The sequence below is a fragment of the Chelon labrosus genome, assembly GCF_963514085.1.
Source record: "Chelon labrosus genome assembly, chromosome: 24".
NCBI classification, from domain to species: Eukaryota; Metazoa; Chordata; class Actinopteri; order Mugiliformes; family Mugilidae; genus Chelon; species Chelon labrosus.
The window spans coordinates 9,713,769-9,727,462 of record NC_140357.1 but is presented as its reverse complement, the minus strand read 5'-3'; the positions used below and the strand labels follow the sequence as shown (position 1 = coordinate 9,727,462).

General features: G+C 44.9%; 1 protein-coding gene across 1 annotated transcript in view; it reads right to left on the bottom strand.

The window, feature by feature from the left end:
• The window catches only part of LOC311509456 (bone morphogenetic protein receptor type-2-like), a 28,093-nt gene that overhangs the window by 4,748 nt on the left and 9,651 nt on the right, over positions 1 to 13,694 (bottom strand). The window contains exons 2-8 of the mRNA XM_084574678.1: positions 11,026 to 11,211; positions 10,402 to 10,581; positions 7,303 to 7,410; positions 7,025 to 7,116; positions 3,440 to 3,670; positions 2,017 to 2,131; positions 692 to 852 (exon numbers count right to left, since the gene is read on the bottom strand). Coding sequence (XP_084430804.1) covers positions 692 to 852; positions 2,017 to 2,131; positions 3,440 to 3,670; positions 7,025 to 7,116; positions 7,303 to 7,410; positions 10,402 to 10,581; positions 11,026 to 11,211 — 1,073 coding nt within the window. The remainder of the gene's footprint in view (positions 1 to 691; positions 853 to 2,016; positions 2,132 to 3,439; positions 3,671 to 7,024; positions 7,117 to 7,302; positions 7,411 to 10,401; positions 10,582 to 11,025; positions 11,212 to 13,694) is intronic.

Here is a 13,694-nt window from a genome sequence, read left to right as displayed (position 1 = left end):
TTGGATTTGAAAGATCCGACATCGATTCATCCAAGTTTTCAAACACATACCACATCCTCTCGTTAGAAATCTTGCAAGACTGGTTTTCCGCGCGTCAGATCTCGCGAGCTCGCCAACGAGATCAGTCCACGTGTGAGTGAGATCTTTGTTTTTTGGCACGCGACTGATTTTTTTATTTATTTACTCTAGCTGAGATTTGCCCGAGGCCAGTCTATAAACGCAGACGTGTTTTCAGGTGACTGTATTTCACAGCTCCACTCAGTTTTGTCCCTCCCCTCCGTTTGATTTAATCATCAGTATGTTTCTGATCGTTATCCTCTTACCGTCCAGAATTCTGATAAGAGACGAGACGAGTTAATCAATGCTGATGCGTTTATCTCGCCTTTGGTTATTGCGTTACAGAAACAACTTCTCAGGTAACAAACCCGGCTGCCGTTTCTCCATTTTCACGGCGCTTTCAAGCACAGACTGACTGCAGGGACTAATCAGGGCTTAAAAAACTGCAGCTATAGACGTGTTTGTTGTTGGAAACCATGTAATCCAGGTTCTCAGCCATCTGTGTCACGGTACGTCCAAAAACAGACCCCTATCACGCAAGTTCAAGGTAGAGAAACACCCACGGATGTTCCTACGTACCAGTCGTTTAGAAATGAAGAAGCTACTTGGACGAGCGGTTTGCCCGAAAACTCACCTCGCTGATCGCCGTGTTCTCCTCCTCCCCGTGGCGAGCCGGCCTGTTCCCCGTCAGCTTCATGGACAGGCCGAAGTCGATGATGACACACGTGTTGTCCGTCTTGACGAGGACGTTCCGGCTGTTCAGGTCCCTGTGGGAAACCGCCGGCTTGTACAAGTCTGCGGAGGAGGAGAGAGAGAGGAGACCAAATTAGGGTTAATTTCTCCTTCCTTAAAGACGTACGCCGGCTCAGCGCTCCCTCAAATCCCCTCCTTCAGGCAGGTTTTCATTTCCCCTCATTACTCATTGTCCGTTAAATCAAGCTGCATTATGAACACACGGCTAAACCCACTACAAAAATGGGATTACGACTAAAACAGCCTCCGCCTGCGATATGTTTCCGTCCACCAGAGGGCACCGCGAATCAAAGAGCTGCTGCTGCTGCCTGCTATTGATGTGCAGGATCAGTGGGGGGAGGATGACGACTAGTGCCAAAGCCCAAGAGATCCTGCTGTTAGCAGCTACCCACAGAGCTCCAGCTCTCTCTCCTCTGCCACCCCAGCTCCCCCTCATCCATTCATCCCCTCTGCAGGCTTCCTCTGTGTGCATTTGCGACACGCCCGGACAAACAGGAATAACTCCCTCTTATTCTTTAGAAGTGTTTACTTCACTCCACTCGCTACTGCTAGTGCACTTCTTCTTCTTCTTCTTCGCTCGCGGCGTCCAAGTCTTTTTTGATGCGTATCTGTGCTGATGAAGAGGGAGGAGGAAGGCCCCTGTGCAGCCACTGAAGCTGAGCCGTGGCGACACGATGGAAAAAATAAAAATAAAAAGAGAGGGATGGTTGAGGCTGGGTTGAGTTGTCAGCTCTGCCTCCTGAGACTGATGTCACCGGGCTCAAGGGATGTTCACATTTTATCCGAATCCCTATCTCAGCTCTCGAGGCAATTTGTCTCCAGTTTCTTTTATTTGTTGTTGTTTTTGTTTTTTTTTATATACTCTTGGCTGAGATTTGCCCTGAGGCCGGTCTATAAATACACTCGGAAGGGGCGTGCACGCGACATGTTTGCCGGGACGCAAAGCGCTCCAAGACAAAAACGGACCCACACGGAGCTGCGGCATCTGAGGAGAGAACAGAGGAGGAAATGCAAACTCCCTATCTGAAGCCTTTCTAAATAACCAACTCAGCTAAGTGGGCTGAACACACAGGAAGCTTTCCCGTTTTCCACCAACAATCCTGTTTGTGTTTCAGCGCCACGTGGAAGCAGGAGGCCTGGAACGTGCGAGCGGTTACGTAATTAGCTGCGCAGATATATATACGTCCGCCGTGCCCTCCGGCTCACCTCCTTTGAAGAGCTCGGTGTGCAGGTACGCCAGGCCCCGCGTGACGGAGTGGGCCAGCCGGCAGCTGTTGACCCAGTCGTTGGTCTGGACGCTCAGGTAGCGACTCAGGGAGCCCTGGAGGGGGGGGACAAGTAGAAAAAGGACGTTATAAATCTCACAAACACTTAAAAGACACTTAAAGGAATAACTATATAAATGATTGTGTTATTGACAAGGAAAGAGGAAATGTAGTGGAAGATAAACACCCTTCTACTACAAACGGGTTTTCATTCGGCGGTTTAAGCATTTAATACACGACGTCCTACGATGAGCATCAGCAGCAACCCGGGGGGGGGGGGGGGGAACAGTTTACCAGAAATTACACCGGACATTATTCATTTCCTGCCTCGATTACGTCCGAGCCAAACGCACACATGCGCACGGGGCCCCCCCACCACGTGAACATACACTTAATCCTTTTCTCAAAAAAATCAATCACAAGACAATTCCAGCATCCGTTACTGCGGCAAATTGCATTAGATCCGTCCGTTTTTTAAATAAATTATATTATCATTTAATGCATTATGTGTCCCCGGCGCTCCTGTCCTGGCTTGCACCACGTTTCCATGACAATGCGTATTAAGACTAATGGCGGACGACGGATAATGGGCTCCTTTCATAGGCTGGATCCCGGGTCAGCTGACGTGTGATTAGCCGACGGTTTGGGCAGCTACCGTATTTGGGTTTTTCGGTGCGTCTGCATTAATATTGAAGAGTTCTGAGGGGAGGCTTTATGCAGGCGGTGTTGGCGTTTTATTTTGTCAACTACGCCAGCTGCATGTTGATGTGTCCACAGCACAGAGACGCATCCTTGTTGCATTCAGGACTGAATACGTCACAATTTATGGATCATTTTTTTGTTAAACGAGAGCGTTTACATCATTCAATATGTTGTTAAATGATATTCCTCTTGGGAAAGAATAGTGGAAAGACGTTTTCCATGATTATCTGACATTTTATAGACTAAACTGTCCAATAACAGGGAAGTTATGAGCCCAGTTCCTCCTCTACCACTTCACTTCTCTCTCCTTTATTCGAGAACGCAATAAAAATGTGCGTTAAGATGCTGATTTTACAATTTACATTTGCAAAATGTGCAATTTACAGCACGTTCTGAGAGATAAATAACCTCGCAGGAGAGGTGAAAGTGAAATTACCGTAATGACGCCGTACTGGCTGTAAAGTGCAACGTCTCAGCTTTCAGAAATCGTTCAGAAATATTTCCCATAGCGCAAACCGTGACGTAATTATGGTAATCGAAGCGCACTGCCATGAAAAGTGAATCGATAACTCCCTGTTAAAGATATGGGTTACAACGCGGACATATCATGTAACGTGAATCCATGGCTCGTGCAAAACTTCCTGCTCTCCCCTCGTACTCACGTGTGGGTAGTAGTCCATGACCAGCAGGTATTCCGTGCGCCCCTCGGGCCCCGTGCGCTCGTCGGCGGCCACGAACCGAGCGATGTTGTCGTGCTCCAGCAGAGGCAGCCGGTAGATGGAGCACTCGTTGAGGAAGTTCTGGCGGTTGGCCGCGGTGAACACCTTCACGGCTACGGGCCGCTCGTCCAGGGAGCCGCAGTATACGGCGCCGTATCTGCCACGCCCAATCAGCTGAAAGATAAAAAAACAAAAAAAAGAGTTTTACCACTTCCTGGTCTGACAAAATGAAAGCGTGAATTGCTTAAACTACAAAGAGTCCAAATACAAGAACAGAACAGCACAAACGTCCAAAAAAACAAATACAGGCAGGCAGAAGATAAAAAGAAATAAACTAAATTAGAAGCAAACAGCGGGGTTAAACATTTAAAAGGGCCCTTAGTCAGGTCCAAATCATTCAATTAGTGTCCTGAATTAGCCGGAGCACAGCATGCCATTAAGGTCCAAACATTCGGCCTTAAAAAAGTCAGCTGCATTAGAGTAAGAAATGACATCGGGAGCAGATTTATTCAGATCCACCTCCGTACAATTTATATACGGTCGTAAAATACGCCGCGGTAAAAACAATGGACCTTGTTTTCGTCTGTGACCATCCCTCAACATCAGCAGTGAGTTTAATGTGAAGGAACATGTCCTCGCATTCGATAAGGGGGACGGGGACAGCGTTCTAAATTCAACTCCCGCCTGAAAGAAATGCAAAAAAAAGCACCGAAACGACGTCAAAGGAGGGGAAAAACCGCGGCTGCACCTCTGCAGCGTGGATCGTTCTGCTCAGGGCTGATGGAGTGGTCGTCGTTCTGCCGGTGACAGCTAACATTTTCACATCATATAACTTCTGTTTCCAGTCCTTAAAGACATAGGCGTGTTTTGCTTTGCGGCCGGTGATCGATCACAGTCCCCCATCTACGATTTGAAGTCACAAACACCCACAGGCTCTCTCAGGCTTCCTGCTCTTTTCAAAGGAATTATTTTCAGTTATATTTTCTGAACGAGCGATGGGAAATCCAGCTTAGACTTCCTGTTTGTGGAAGTAGCCTTTGACTCATTCAGTTCCACGTAAAACCTTTAAACGGCCACGTTAAGCCTGATGTAGTCAAGTGACACTAGAACTGGTCTGACTATCCCCAGTCTGGTTGTAGAGATTTGAGGGTTGGACCAAACAGTCTCCGTTAAGTACAGTCTGCAAAAAAAAAACCCATAATCAAAACTACAAAGCAATTAAATAATTTATGGACATTTTTTTTGCCATATGCGTTGAAGATAAATTGCCAGTGTGCTTGTCGGCTATCCAAATCTCGGTTTATCTCAAAAGCTAAAACACACAAAACACAGCAGAGAGCTAAATTAAATTAAATATGAGTCATACTTGGAACAGAGAGAATTCTGAGAATGAGGCCGAGGCTGATAAATACTCGAATTTACATTTAATGAATCAGCGCGCAAACAGCCTTAAAAAAAAACTACCCCCATACTGCTTTGGAAAAAAGGGAGCGCGTCTGAAAAATCAAATAGTGTAGAAAAGTCAAAAATGCACTTTAAAAACAGCTGCCGCTCTGCCGTCTCCTGGGGGGCTCTGGATTTATTCAGACCAGCTCCCGTGCTCATTTGCCGTTCCAGTCCCCCGGCTTCGTATCACCGCTGCGGCTGAACATCATCCAAAATCCATTGACTTCCTCTCATAATACGAGGTATCCCACTACCGGGTCGGGTTTTCAGGATCCTGTGTCGGTGTAAGCAAGCTCCTATTTTTGTACGACCTGTCACTTAATGCATCCTGCCGTGATCGGGTGATAAAAGTCACATTGAAACGACAAACGTAACCGTAAACCTTGATGTATTTTTGGTTTCTCCTTTCTCTTTGCCGTTCTGTGCAGAGACGCCGAAGCTGAAGAGAGCACTGCTCGTCTGAACCAACGATACGAGCCTTCATAAGCTATAAACCGTCCGGGATGAATCCAAGGGATTTAGGGAGCTTACTTTTTTTTTTATGACGCTTTAATGCTATTTTCACGTGCATCGCCATTGTTATAGTTCAGAACTAAAAGAATACTCTAGTGTGAAACTGTGTCAGTAATCTCGCTAAATCTTGATTAGTCGAACGCCTCCCTATAGGCTCATCTGGTTGGTGATACTTCCCATAGCCAGAAAACAAATTCATTCAACTGTTTGTGCCGATAAAAAGCCTCCACCGCGCTTTTTAGTACGATTTTAAAGCGACAACTAATTTCTCTATAGTAATGTCAGTTAGTTAGAAATATATAAACGGTTGTAGACGTCTTTACCGCCCAGTTTTTCCAGTAAATGTGGTGGATTTATCAGGCTTTTGGCAGCCATGTCCAATATGGCCGCTATCATGGACTGACTTTGCAGTTTCTTGCAGGGAAACAGTAAAATCATGTTACATACAGCACGGTCTATAAAATATCTCAATGTAAGCACTTCGATTTAAAAAAAAAAAATTTGAATTTTCTGACTATTATCTCGTATGTCAGGCTTTAAAAGAGTTGAAGTGGGTGAATATTTGTGCAATCACTTATTCTACATTATATAGTTTTAATTAATTGACATTAATTTGTAGAAATCTGGTTTCACTTTGACAATTAAAGTGTTAATTTTGCAAATTCTTCTATGAAAAAAGACAAATTATTTTTAAATAAATCAATTTATGAAGGCTACAAAAAGGAAAAACATTTATACAATATTTTTTTATATACACTGTATTATATATATATATATTATATACACTGTATTATATATATATATATATATATATATATATATATATATCTATCAGGGTTCACCAAATATTGTCCGTCATTGACCTTTTTTTTAATTTTTTTTTTAAATACGACGGAAAAATCTGAAGGCCGTCATCCGTCATTTTGACAGATTGCAATTCACACTCCTGACCACTTGGTGGCGAGTGATCTTATTAATTAGCTCTTGTCTCTCATCGCAGTTTACGTTCCAAACATCGCGGAACTTTTGTCGGTGCACGATTACCTAGCACACCGATTTTACTGATGCACACGTCAGAGGTCGGCTAACCATAGACCATAGACATATATGAAGCTAACGGCTACCAAAATGAAATTTGCATACCACCGAAGCACTTCAACCCTACGGTTTACGCTAGCAGTCCCGTTCCGAGTACGGACAAGACGTGTCGGCAGCCGAAACTTTTTTTTTGGTTACCATTTAAAGTCAATACTGTTCTGGAAAAAAGTACTTAAAATTAATGAAACTTTAATGAAAATTAAATGCTGTTGAATATGTATTTATTATCATTTTAAAAAATTAAAGTGACGGGTAAAAATAAATTATGACCGGATTTTTATGACCTTGTCAGTCAAAATGACCGACAACAAAAAAGTCTAGCGCTAGTCTAGTTTATATGTATATTAACTGATTGGAGTAATCTCTTATTTATGGTAAATTATTTGTGGTGAATCATTTTAAAGACACTATGCTACAAGCTTGTGTAGACACATATTCAAAGGAAGATAAAATGTTGATGTGGACACTGACCTCCAGCAGTTTAAGATTGTCCAGGTCCAAGGAGCTCTCAGAGCCGGCAGCCTCCATCATATTCAGGTTGTGAAGGCCTTGCTTGCCGTCTCCTGCGAAAAAAAAAAGAAGGAAAATTTCTAAACATGCAGATGCATTTAAACAAAAGATCAGCCCTGATTGCCTCTCCTTTTATGCAACGGTTTGAAAAGCTGCCAAAAAAACAAACATTTAGAGACGGCCTTGAATAATGAATGTTCTCCTGCTCCTCCTCGCAGCGTGGCGCCATGGTAACTCACCGTGCATCATGCGGTACCCGAAGAAGGCTGCTACAGCAACCACGGCCAGCACGGAGACTGTTGCCAGGGCGATCGTGACCGTCTCTTCGTGGCGTAGTGTGTGAGGGTCTACAAGTAAGGACACATCAAAAGTACAAGTCAAGCTGTGACCTTCAGGCAACAGGTGGCCAGTTTATTAGGTACACATGTATTCAACTCTGTCTATAAGATTGATATAAATATTCATGAGCATTTGTAGAGTAGATAACAAGTTAGGCTGCACTTTAACACATGAAATAGCAAAAAATATTAACTAATTAAGATGCTGCACCAAAAAAAGAAAGGAGATATGAAAGATTAGAGGTAAATATTGTGGAAATACCACATATTTCTGGAGCCAGTGACGTTAGTTTAGTGAAAATCTCTCTGAAATCTCTCTAAACAAACTTTAAACCGTCGTGAATCATAATCATATCGATATAACAACAAACAGCATGTCTGAGGAACTTCCAAGTGCTCGTACTATTGAGTAACGTCAATTTTCAAGAGCTTACTTTCAATTTAGATTCAATTTAGCCTCAGTAATCAGGTTTTTATTTTGAATTCTGAACGTATTTATGAACCAGTTTTGAATCTAAAGTTTCCTGATTATAATCTGTCGCTACTCTGCACAGACCTGTCGTTATGAATCCTTGTTTTTAATGTTTGAGCACAGAGATGCACATGTCCACGCTGAGTTCATGGACGATGCAGCACGCATTAGTGAAAGGAAGAAGAAGGCGGAAACAGAGCACCTTCATTTCTCCCAGCCCAATCTGAATTAAAAAGTCTCATGTAACCACCTCAATCCGAACCAACAGGTTTAATTCAAACTGGATTACGTGATTTGATTGTTTATCTCTGGGTGGGATAAATATATTCTTTCTGAGCATGTTGGTTTTCTACACACATGACGTTTAGATTAAGTATTACTGCAAGAAACGAAAAACTGACAATCTGCAAGCAGTTTAGAATAGTAAAAGTATTTATTTATTCCCAAATAGCAGGTAAATAATCGTATTTGAGTGTTTTGGATAGTCAAGTGTGTGGATTTGTGGATTATTGGCCACGCCGTGAAGTGCACGAAAGGACAGATCAGCAGTGTGGAAATCGGTGCAAGGGGGAAGAGATAAACAGCAGATGTGTGGGAAGTGAAAGGACGGAGCGAGAGAAGGAAAATATGTGAAAACAGACAGAGATAGAGAGAGAGAGAAAGAGCTGGTCAGATGGATTTTAGCTGCTGCGACAGGTAGAAGCAATTAAGCTGAGACACGCCGTACCACGTAGACGTAGCACCGAGGAGGCGCAGAAAGACTCTCCCTTGCATCCCTTACATCGAACGACACACTGGTGCTGCCACGAGACACCGGCTTTATTAATAATTGATGGCTGCAAGAGCCCGAGGGCAGAGCACACACTTTCTGGCACACACACGAGGGAGGGGAGGGGAGAGGGGCTGAAAAGGACCCCCACCCTCCCCCCGAATAGCATGGCAAGGTCACAGAGTTCATAATCAACAAGGGAGGCTGCACAGGAAGTCATCTGACAAAACACAGATGTAAACACAGACACACACGCACTTTATCGTAAATGAAGCGACCCAGCAGAATAGTATAAAACAGTTTAAAGGCTGCAGAGGAAACTTTACTGAATCAGTAATTCCGCTTCAATTATCATAATGATAAATATTAGATATACGGAGCTGTCAAAAGCGCGTTCCTTCTAACGCACAGCCTCCTGTTATGAACTCGGCCTTGACCGCAGAGATTCGGCCTCGGCGCAGCAGTAACGCTGCAATAATTTCACCCTGCAGAAAGGCAGTAATATGCCCTGTGGCGGTAAAACTGCCTGGAAAACTTATTTCACAGTCCACGGCGGAGACAAACGACCACGACTTGATAAAGAAAGCTTCAGAGAGGGGAGTTTTCTGAGTAGCTGAGATGTTGATAGTACATTTAAAGCTTTAAAAAAGTGCGATTAATTTGATTAAACGCAATCTATTGACAGAAAAATAGAAATAGTTCATTCTACACGAGGACTTTAATTGGATTTTTGTGGATTTCTCTTTAATTTACAGTTTTGAATGTAGGTTGCAGCTCTACGTTGTCGTTCTTCTGCTTTTACAGAAGTAACGCACCGCAGCGCTGAATGTCGTCATCCATGACTCTTGGCTTTACATCACTCAGCCGGCCGAGTCACTGAAAGCGTTTCCTACTTCTAACAATACCAACACACACACAGCAGATGTGTCCAGACATGTCAGGAAATAACAATCAAGCCGAAACAGAAATCCAGAGTTATAATACAACCACAACACAACCCAAGCTCGATTCTCACTCTCTAATCAAACTGCCTTTTTAACGTCAAAATGAAATATATTTTATTTTTTTTCTTCTTCTCTCCCCCTTCTTACGCTCTCCCGTCTTTGTCTCGTCGTCTGTCTGCGCGGTGAAACAGTCACCGGCACGCCCCGCAGACAGACAGATAGAGCAGACGCCATATAATCCGTGGAATGCGGAGAGACGACGTGGATGTAGCGCAAGTGTGTGTGTGTGTTTGTGTTTGTGTGTGGGCAGGAGAGACGGCGATGAGCTGTAGTCGGCTGCCACCCTCACCTCACCCCACCTCGCGGGCTGCTTTTATTCGCAGCCAAACCTTGAGTGAGAGGCAGGAGCAGCGCATATGTTTGACTGCGATTCACAGTAACTGTTGTCAGGGTAATGAGGCGAGCTCGGTTCTTAGTCGTCGCTAAATGATGTAGCGGAGGAGGATATATATATATTTATATATATATATGTAGGTGTGGGTACAATAGCTCAGATGATATCAAGCATCCTTTCATTGTTTTCTGTTAAATGCTTTGTGTTTCAGAGCTGTGTATGCCTGCAGTGGCTCTGCATTTTTCTTCTGTTAGTCATTTCTATGACTATCAAACAAAGGAAAAGCACCTCGGTTTAAAAGCTGAGTAAAAAATGTTCAAAGTCACACACATTTCCGAACAAAGCTGCTAAATCACGACAAAACCTCTTTAGTTCCTTTGGTATTAAACCGTAACGTGTGCGTGCGTTCGTGCGTCCTTACAGATGGGCTGCGCGGTGGTGGGGCTCGGCGGCGGGAAGTCCTCCGTGAAGTTCACGTTGCACATGTCGCTGCCGCAGCAGCAGAAGTGGTACGTCCCGTTCTGGATCTGCGGGGGCAGGTTGGTCACCACGCAGCGGTCATCGCGGCAGCCCTGGTTGTCTCCGAGGTGAGTCCAGCAACCTGAGGGGGACGGAAACGAGAGAAGATTGTGGGGGAGATGCGTCGAGTGAGTCTGTCGTGACATCTAAGGATTTAGCGCGGTTCAGACGCAGCTAAACGGGAACAATAAGGACTTGTTAGTGTAAATATTTGCATGAATGGTAACAATCCAAAGAGATTTCGACTTTCCTGGTATTGGTCAAGCTCCAGAAACGCCAGATACAACTCAACTAAGGCTGCAATGATGCGTCAACGCAATTGTTTATGCAGATATGTGGAGCTGCGTTGTATATGTTGACTCATACTAAACCCAGCCATCAAAAGTGAAAAGATTCTTTACACAGAAGCCCAAAAGCATCCTGCCTCCATCAAGGAGTGTCACTGCTGTCCGGTCTGGTCAGTGGTCATAATGTTGTGGCTCATCTGTGTGTATTTGTATGAGAAAACAAAAAAAAATTAAAATACCTTGTTTGACCAGGCGCACTTCGCCCGGAGGACTTTTCTCCCACAGTCCGAAACAGTGGCTGCCCTTGGCGCATCGAATCGTGGTGTTCTCCGGGGAGACCCGGCCCTCGCCCCCCGCCACTCGCTCCACCTCCCACTGCTGCTGCTGGTCCGTGAAGGCGCACTCCCTCTCCTCGCCCTGCGCCGCTGCGAAGACACGAGAGAGAGAGAGAGAGATATAAGTTGCAGCTAATTTGAAGGCAAAACAGGACGGAGATTTTGCAGTCACAACAAAAGTGAATTAAAAGGCCGGCGCAGGGCATGAGCATCGAGTTCAGCAACTTTGCTAGTTTTAATTCACGCCTTTATTTTAATCACACTTTTTAATTGGGAAGGGGCAAATGTTTATACAGCACGCGCAACATGATTCCAGACAAACTTTCTGCCACGAAACATTTCCAGCCTGCGGATTCGCAGCCTGAAAAAAAAAAAAAACATGTTGTCAAAGTGAAAAAGGAGAGCCAGAACGCGTGCAGTTGTGAAAGAGGACAGCCGAACGTCTGGGAGACTTGAGTGCCACGCCAGCGAGAAATAGTTTGGCTGCCGGAATGTGTGTTTGTGTACACTGCCCGAGTCGTGGGTAATTTCAGATAAGGGAAACATGATGTGCTAGTTTGTTTCCCTCACTCCCCAGCTCCTCCCTTTCCTCCATCCGGGGAAAGAGGGGAGGAAGGGGGGGGGGATTTGCTCTAAAGTGGGTGGGTGCGGGGAGGAGGGTGAGCGTGCCCTGCCCAAGGTCGAGCTAGCTCTGTGTGGGCAGAGGGTGAGTGGTAGCTCTGCTGGGCACGGCGCCAGCTCGCCTCCTCTGCTCCCATCATCAGATAAAGCTATCAGCCGCGGCCTACCGTGGGCCTCGGCCTCTTGCAGCCCGGTGGGCCGTCCGTGCGCTGCCTACTGTGGGAACGACTTCGCCTCGAGGGGCGAGTGTGCAGCAGAGCAGGAGCTAAGGGTTAAGTGTGCGGACGAGGAAACTGAATTTCAATGAGGAGGCACGGTTAGCCGTGAAGAGTCCCAGAAGAGAAGACGATCCTGCACTTAAATGTTTATAGCACATTAACAAATGACCGCAGAACGGTACTTGAACTATACAATTATCATTATACGATCATGTACATGTCCTCGTATTAAACTAAAAGCTGCACATAACAACAGTAACCTTACACCGAGCAGGAAATACGTCAAATGAAACGGAGAAGATGAAGCTTTCATCCCACACCCAGGTCGAGTTCTTTTGAGATTTTCTCAAAATAATATAAAACGTAGAGCGGGGCTGCAGCGACATGTCGCTCAGTGACGCACAGAATACGTCAACGCGTCACGATCTCCGCTAAATAAAATGAAACCCAAACGCCGAACGTGAGGAAACAGGTCGGTCGAAATCGTTGCATAATTCCCCTGAATAAATCTGGATTGTTGAATGGTGTCGTTTACGTTGGAAACGTTCTTCATTCACAGATACATCGTGTTCAAACATGTCAACCATCGTGTTTGAATAGAGTTCAACCGAAGGATTAACCGGCTGCTGAGAAAACAGTCGACACGCAAATCGTCACATTTTCACACGTTTGTATCGCCGCGGAGCGAAGGCCGGTTCACATCTACAGACGTCGGGCTTTAAAGGATCATTCAGTCCATAACATTAACACCACACATTCGTCCTGGCTTTTATTTTTTACAGTACAGAGAACAAAAAAAAATAAAAGTTTCAGATTTCCATTTGTGCTGGATGAAAATAATTCAAAGGCTTCAAGTTGCATTTGTAAATGACTTATCTGAAACTGAGTAAGAAGAGCTTTTATCTTTGATTTTTTTTGAGTTTGTTCTGCGAGAAGTTGTGACGGATGTAGACGAGAGCTCTTTTGCAGAAGGAAACATCATTTTTTTTATGAACAGAAAGCTGGAAATCAGGCAGAATATCCCGTCTAGCACCTAAAACCGATCCTGAATATAATTAGTTTGTTCTTGCCGATTCAAAAGATTAAAATTCCTTTAAAAGTGAATTGTGTTAAGAGTCGATTGTCATGCCTTCACTATGATGCGTGACAACCTGACAGTTTGCTAATCCCTTCACCTGGAGACGCTGTCTGCAACAGGGCAACTGTGATCAGGTATGGCAGGTATGTCAAGCTTTGGATTAACGCGTGTCGCAGGCCGCTCTGCCAGCGAGGGCAGCCGCTAACAGGGCAGCTGCAGCTCTGGCGGCCGTGTCTGCGCGAGAGATGTGTTCGGGGACAGCGTGGAGCCGTAGGGTCACCCACATTTTTTGGCAGCGTCTTCTTTATACTTTAAGATGCATTTACGAGCACGTAGGCACGCCGGCACACACAAAGCGAGCCATTATGCCGCCCGTGTAGACAGCTGGGGCGATTGACTGAGTGTTCGCATTCGATGAAGTGGACAACAAACCTTTCTACTTTTTTTTCCGAAAGCAAAAATAGAACCGCTTAAGTGGACTCTTGCTTATCGATCAGATGTGTCTAGGGCGTGAGCAATGCAGTAAATTCAGGAAGGAGGTTCTGCCTTCTGGACTAGTTCATATTTCTGCGAGGGGAAACATTGCTATGTAACTTAATACGGAGCGATGGCAGAACTGGCGTTTACTCATACTTATCTGGGTCTTCTTTAGCAGA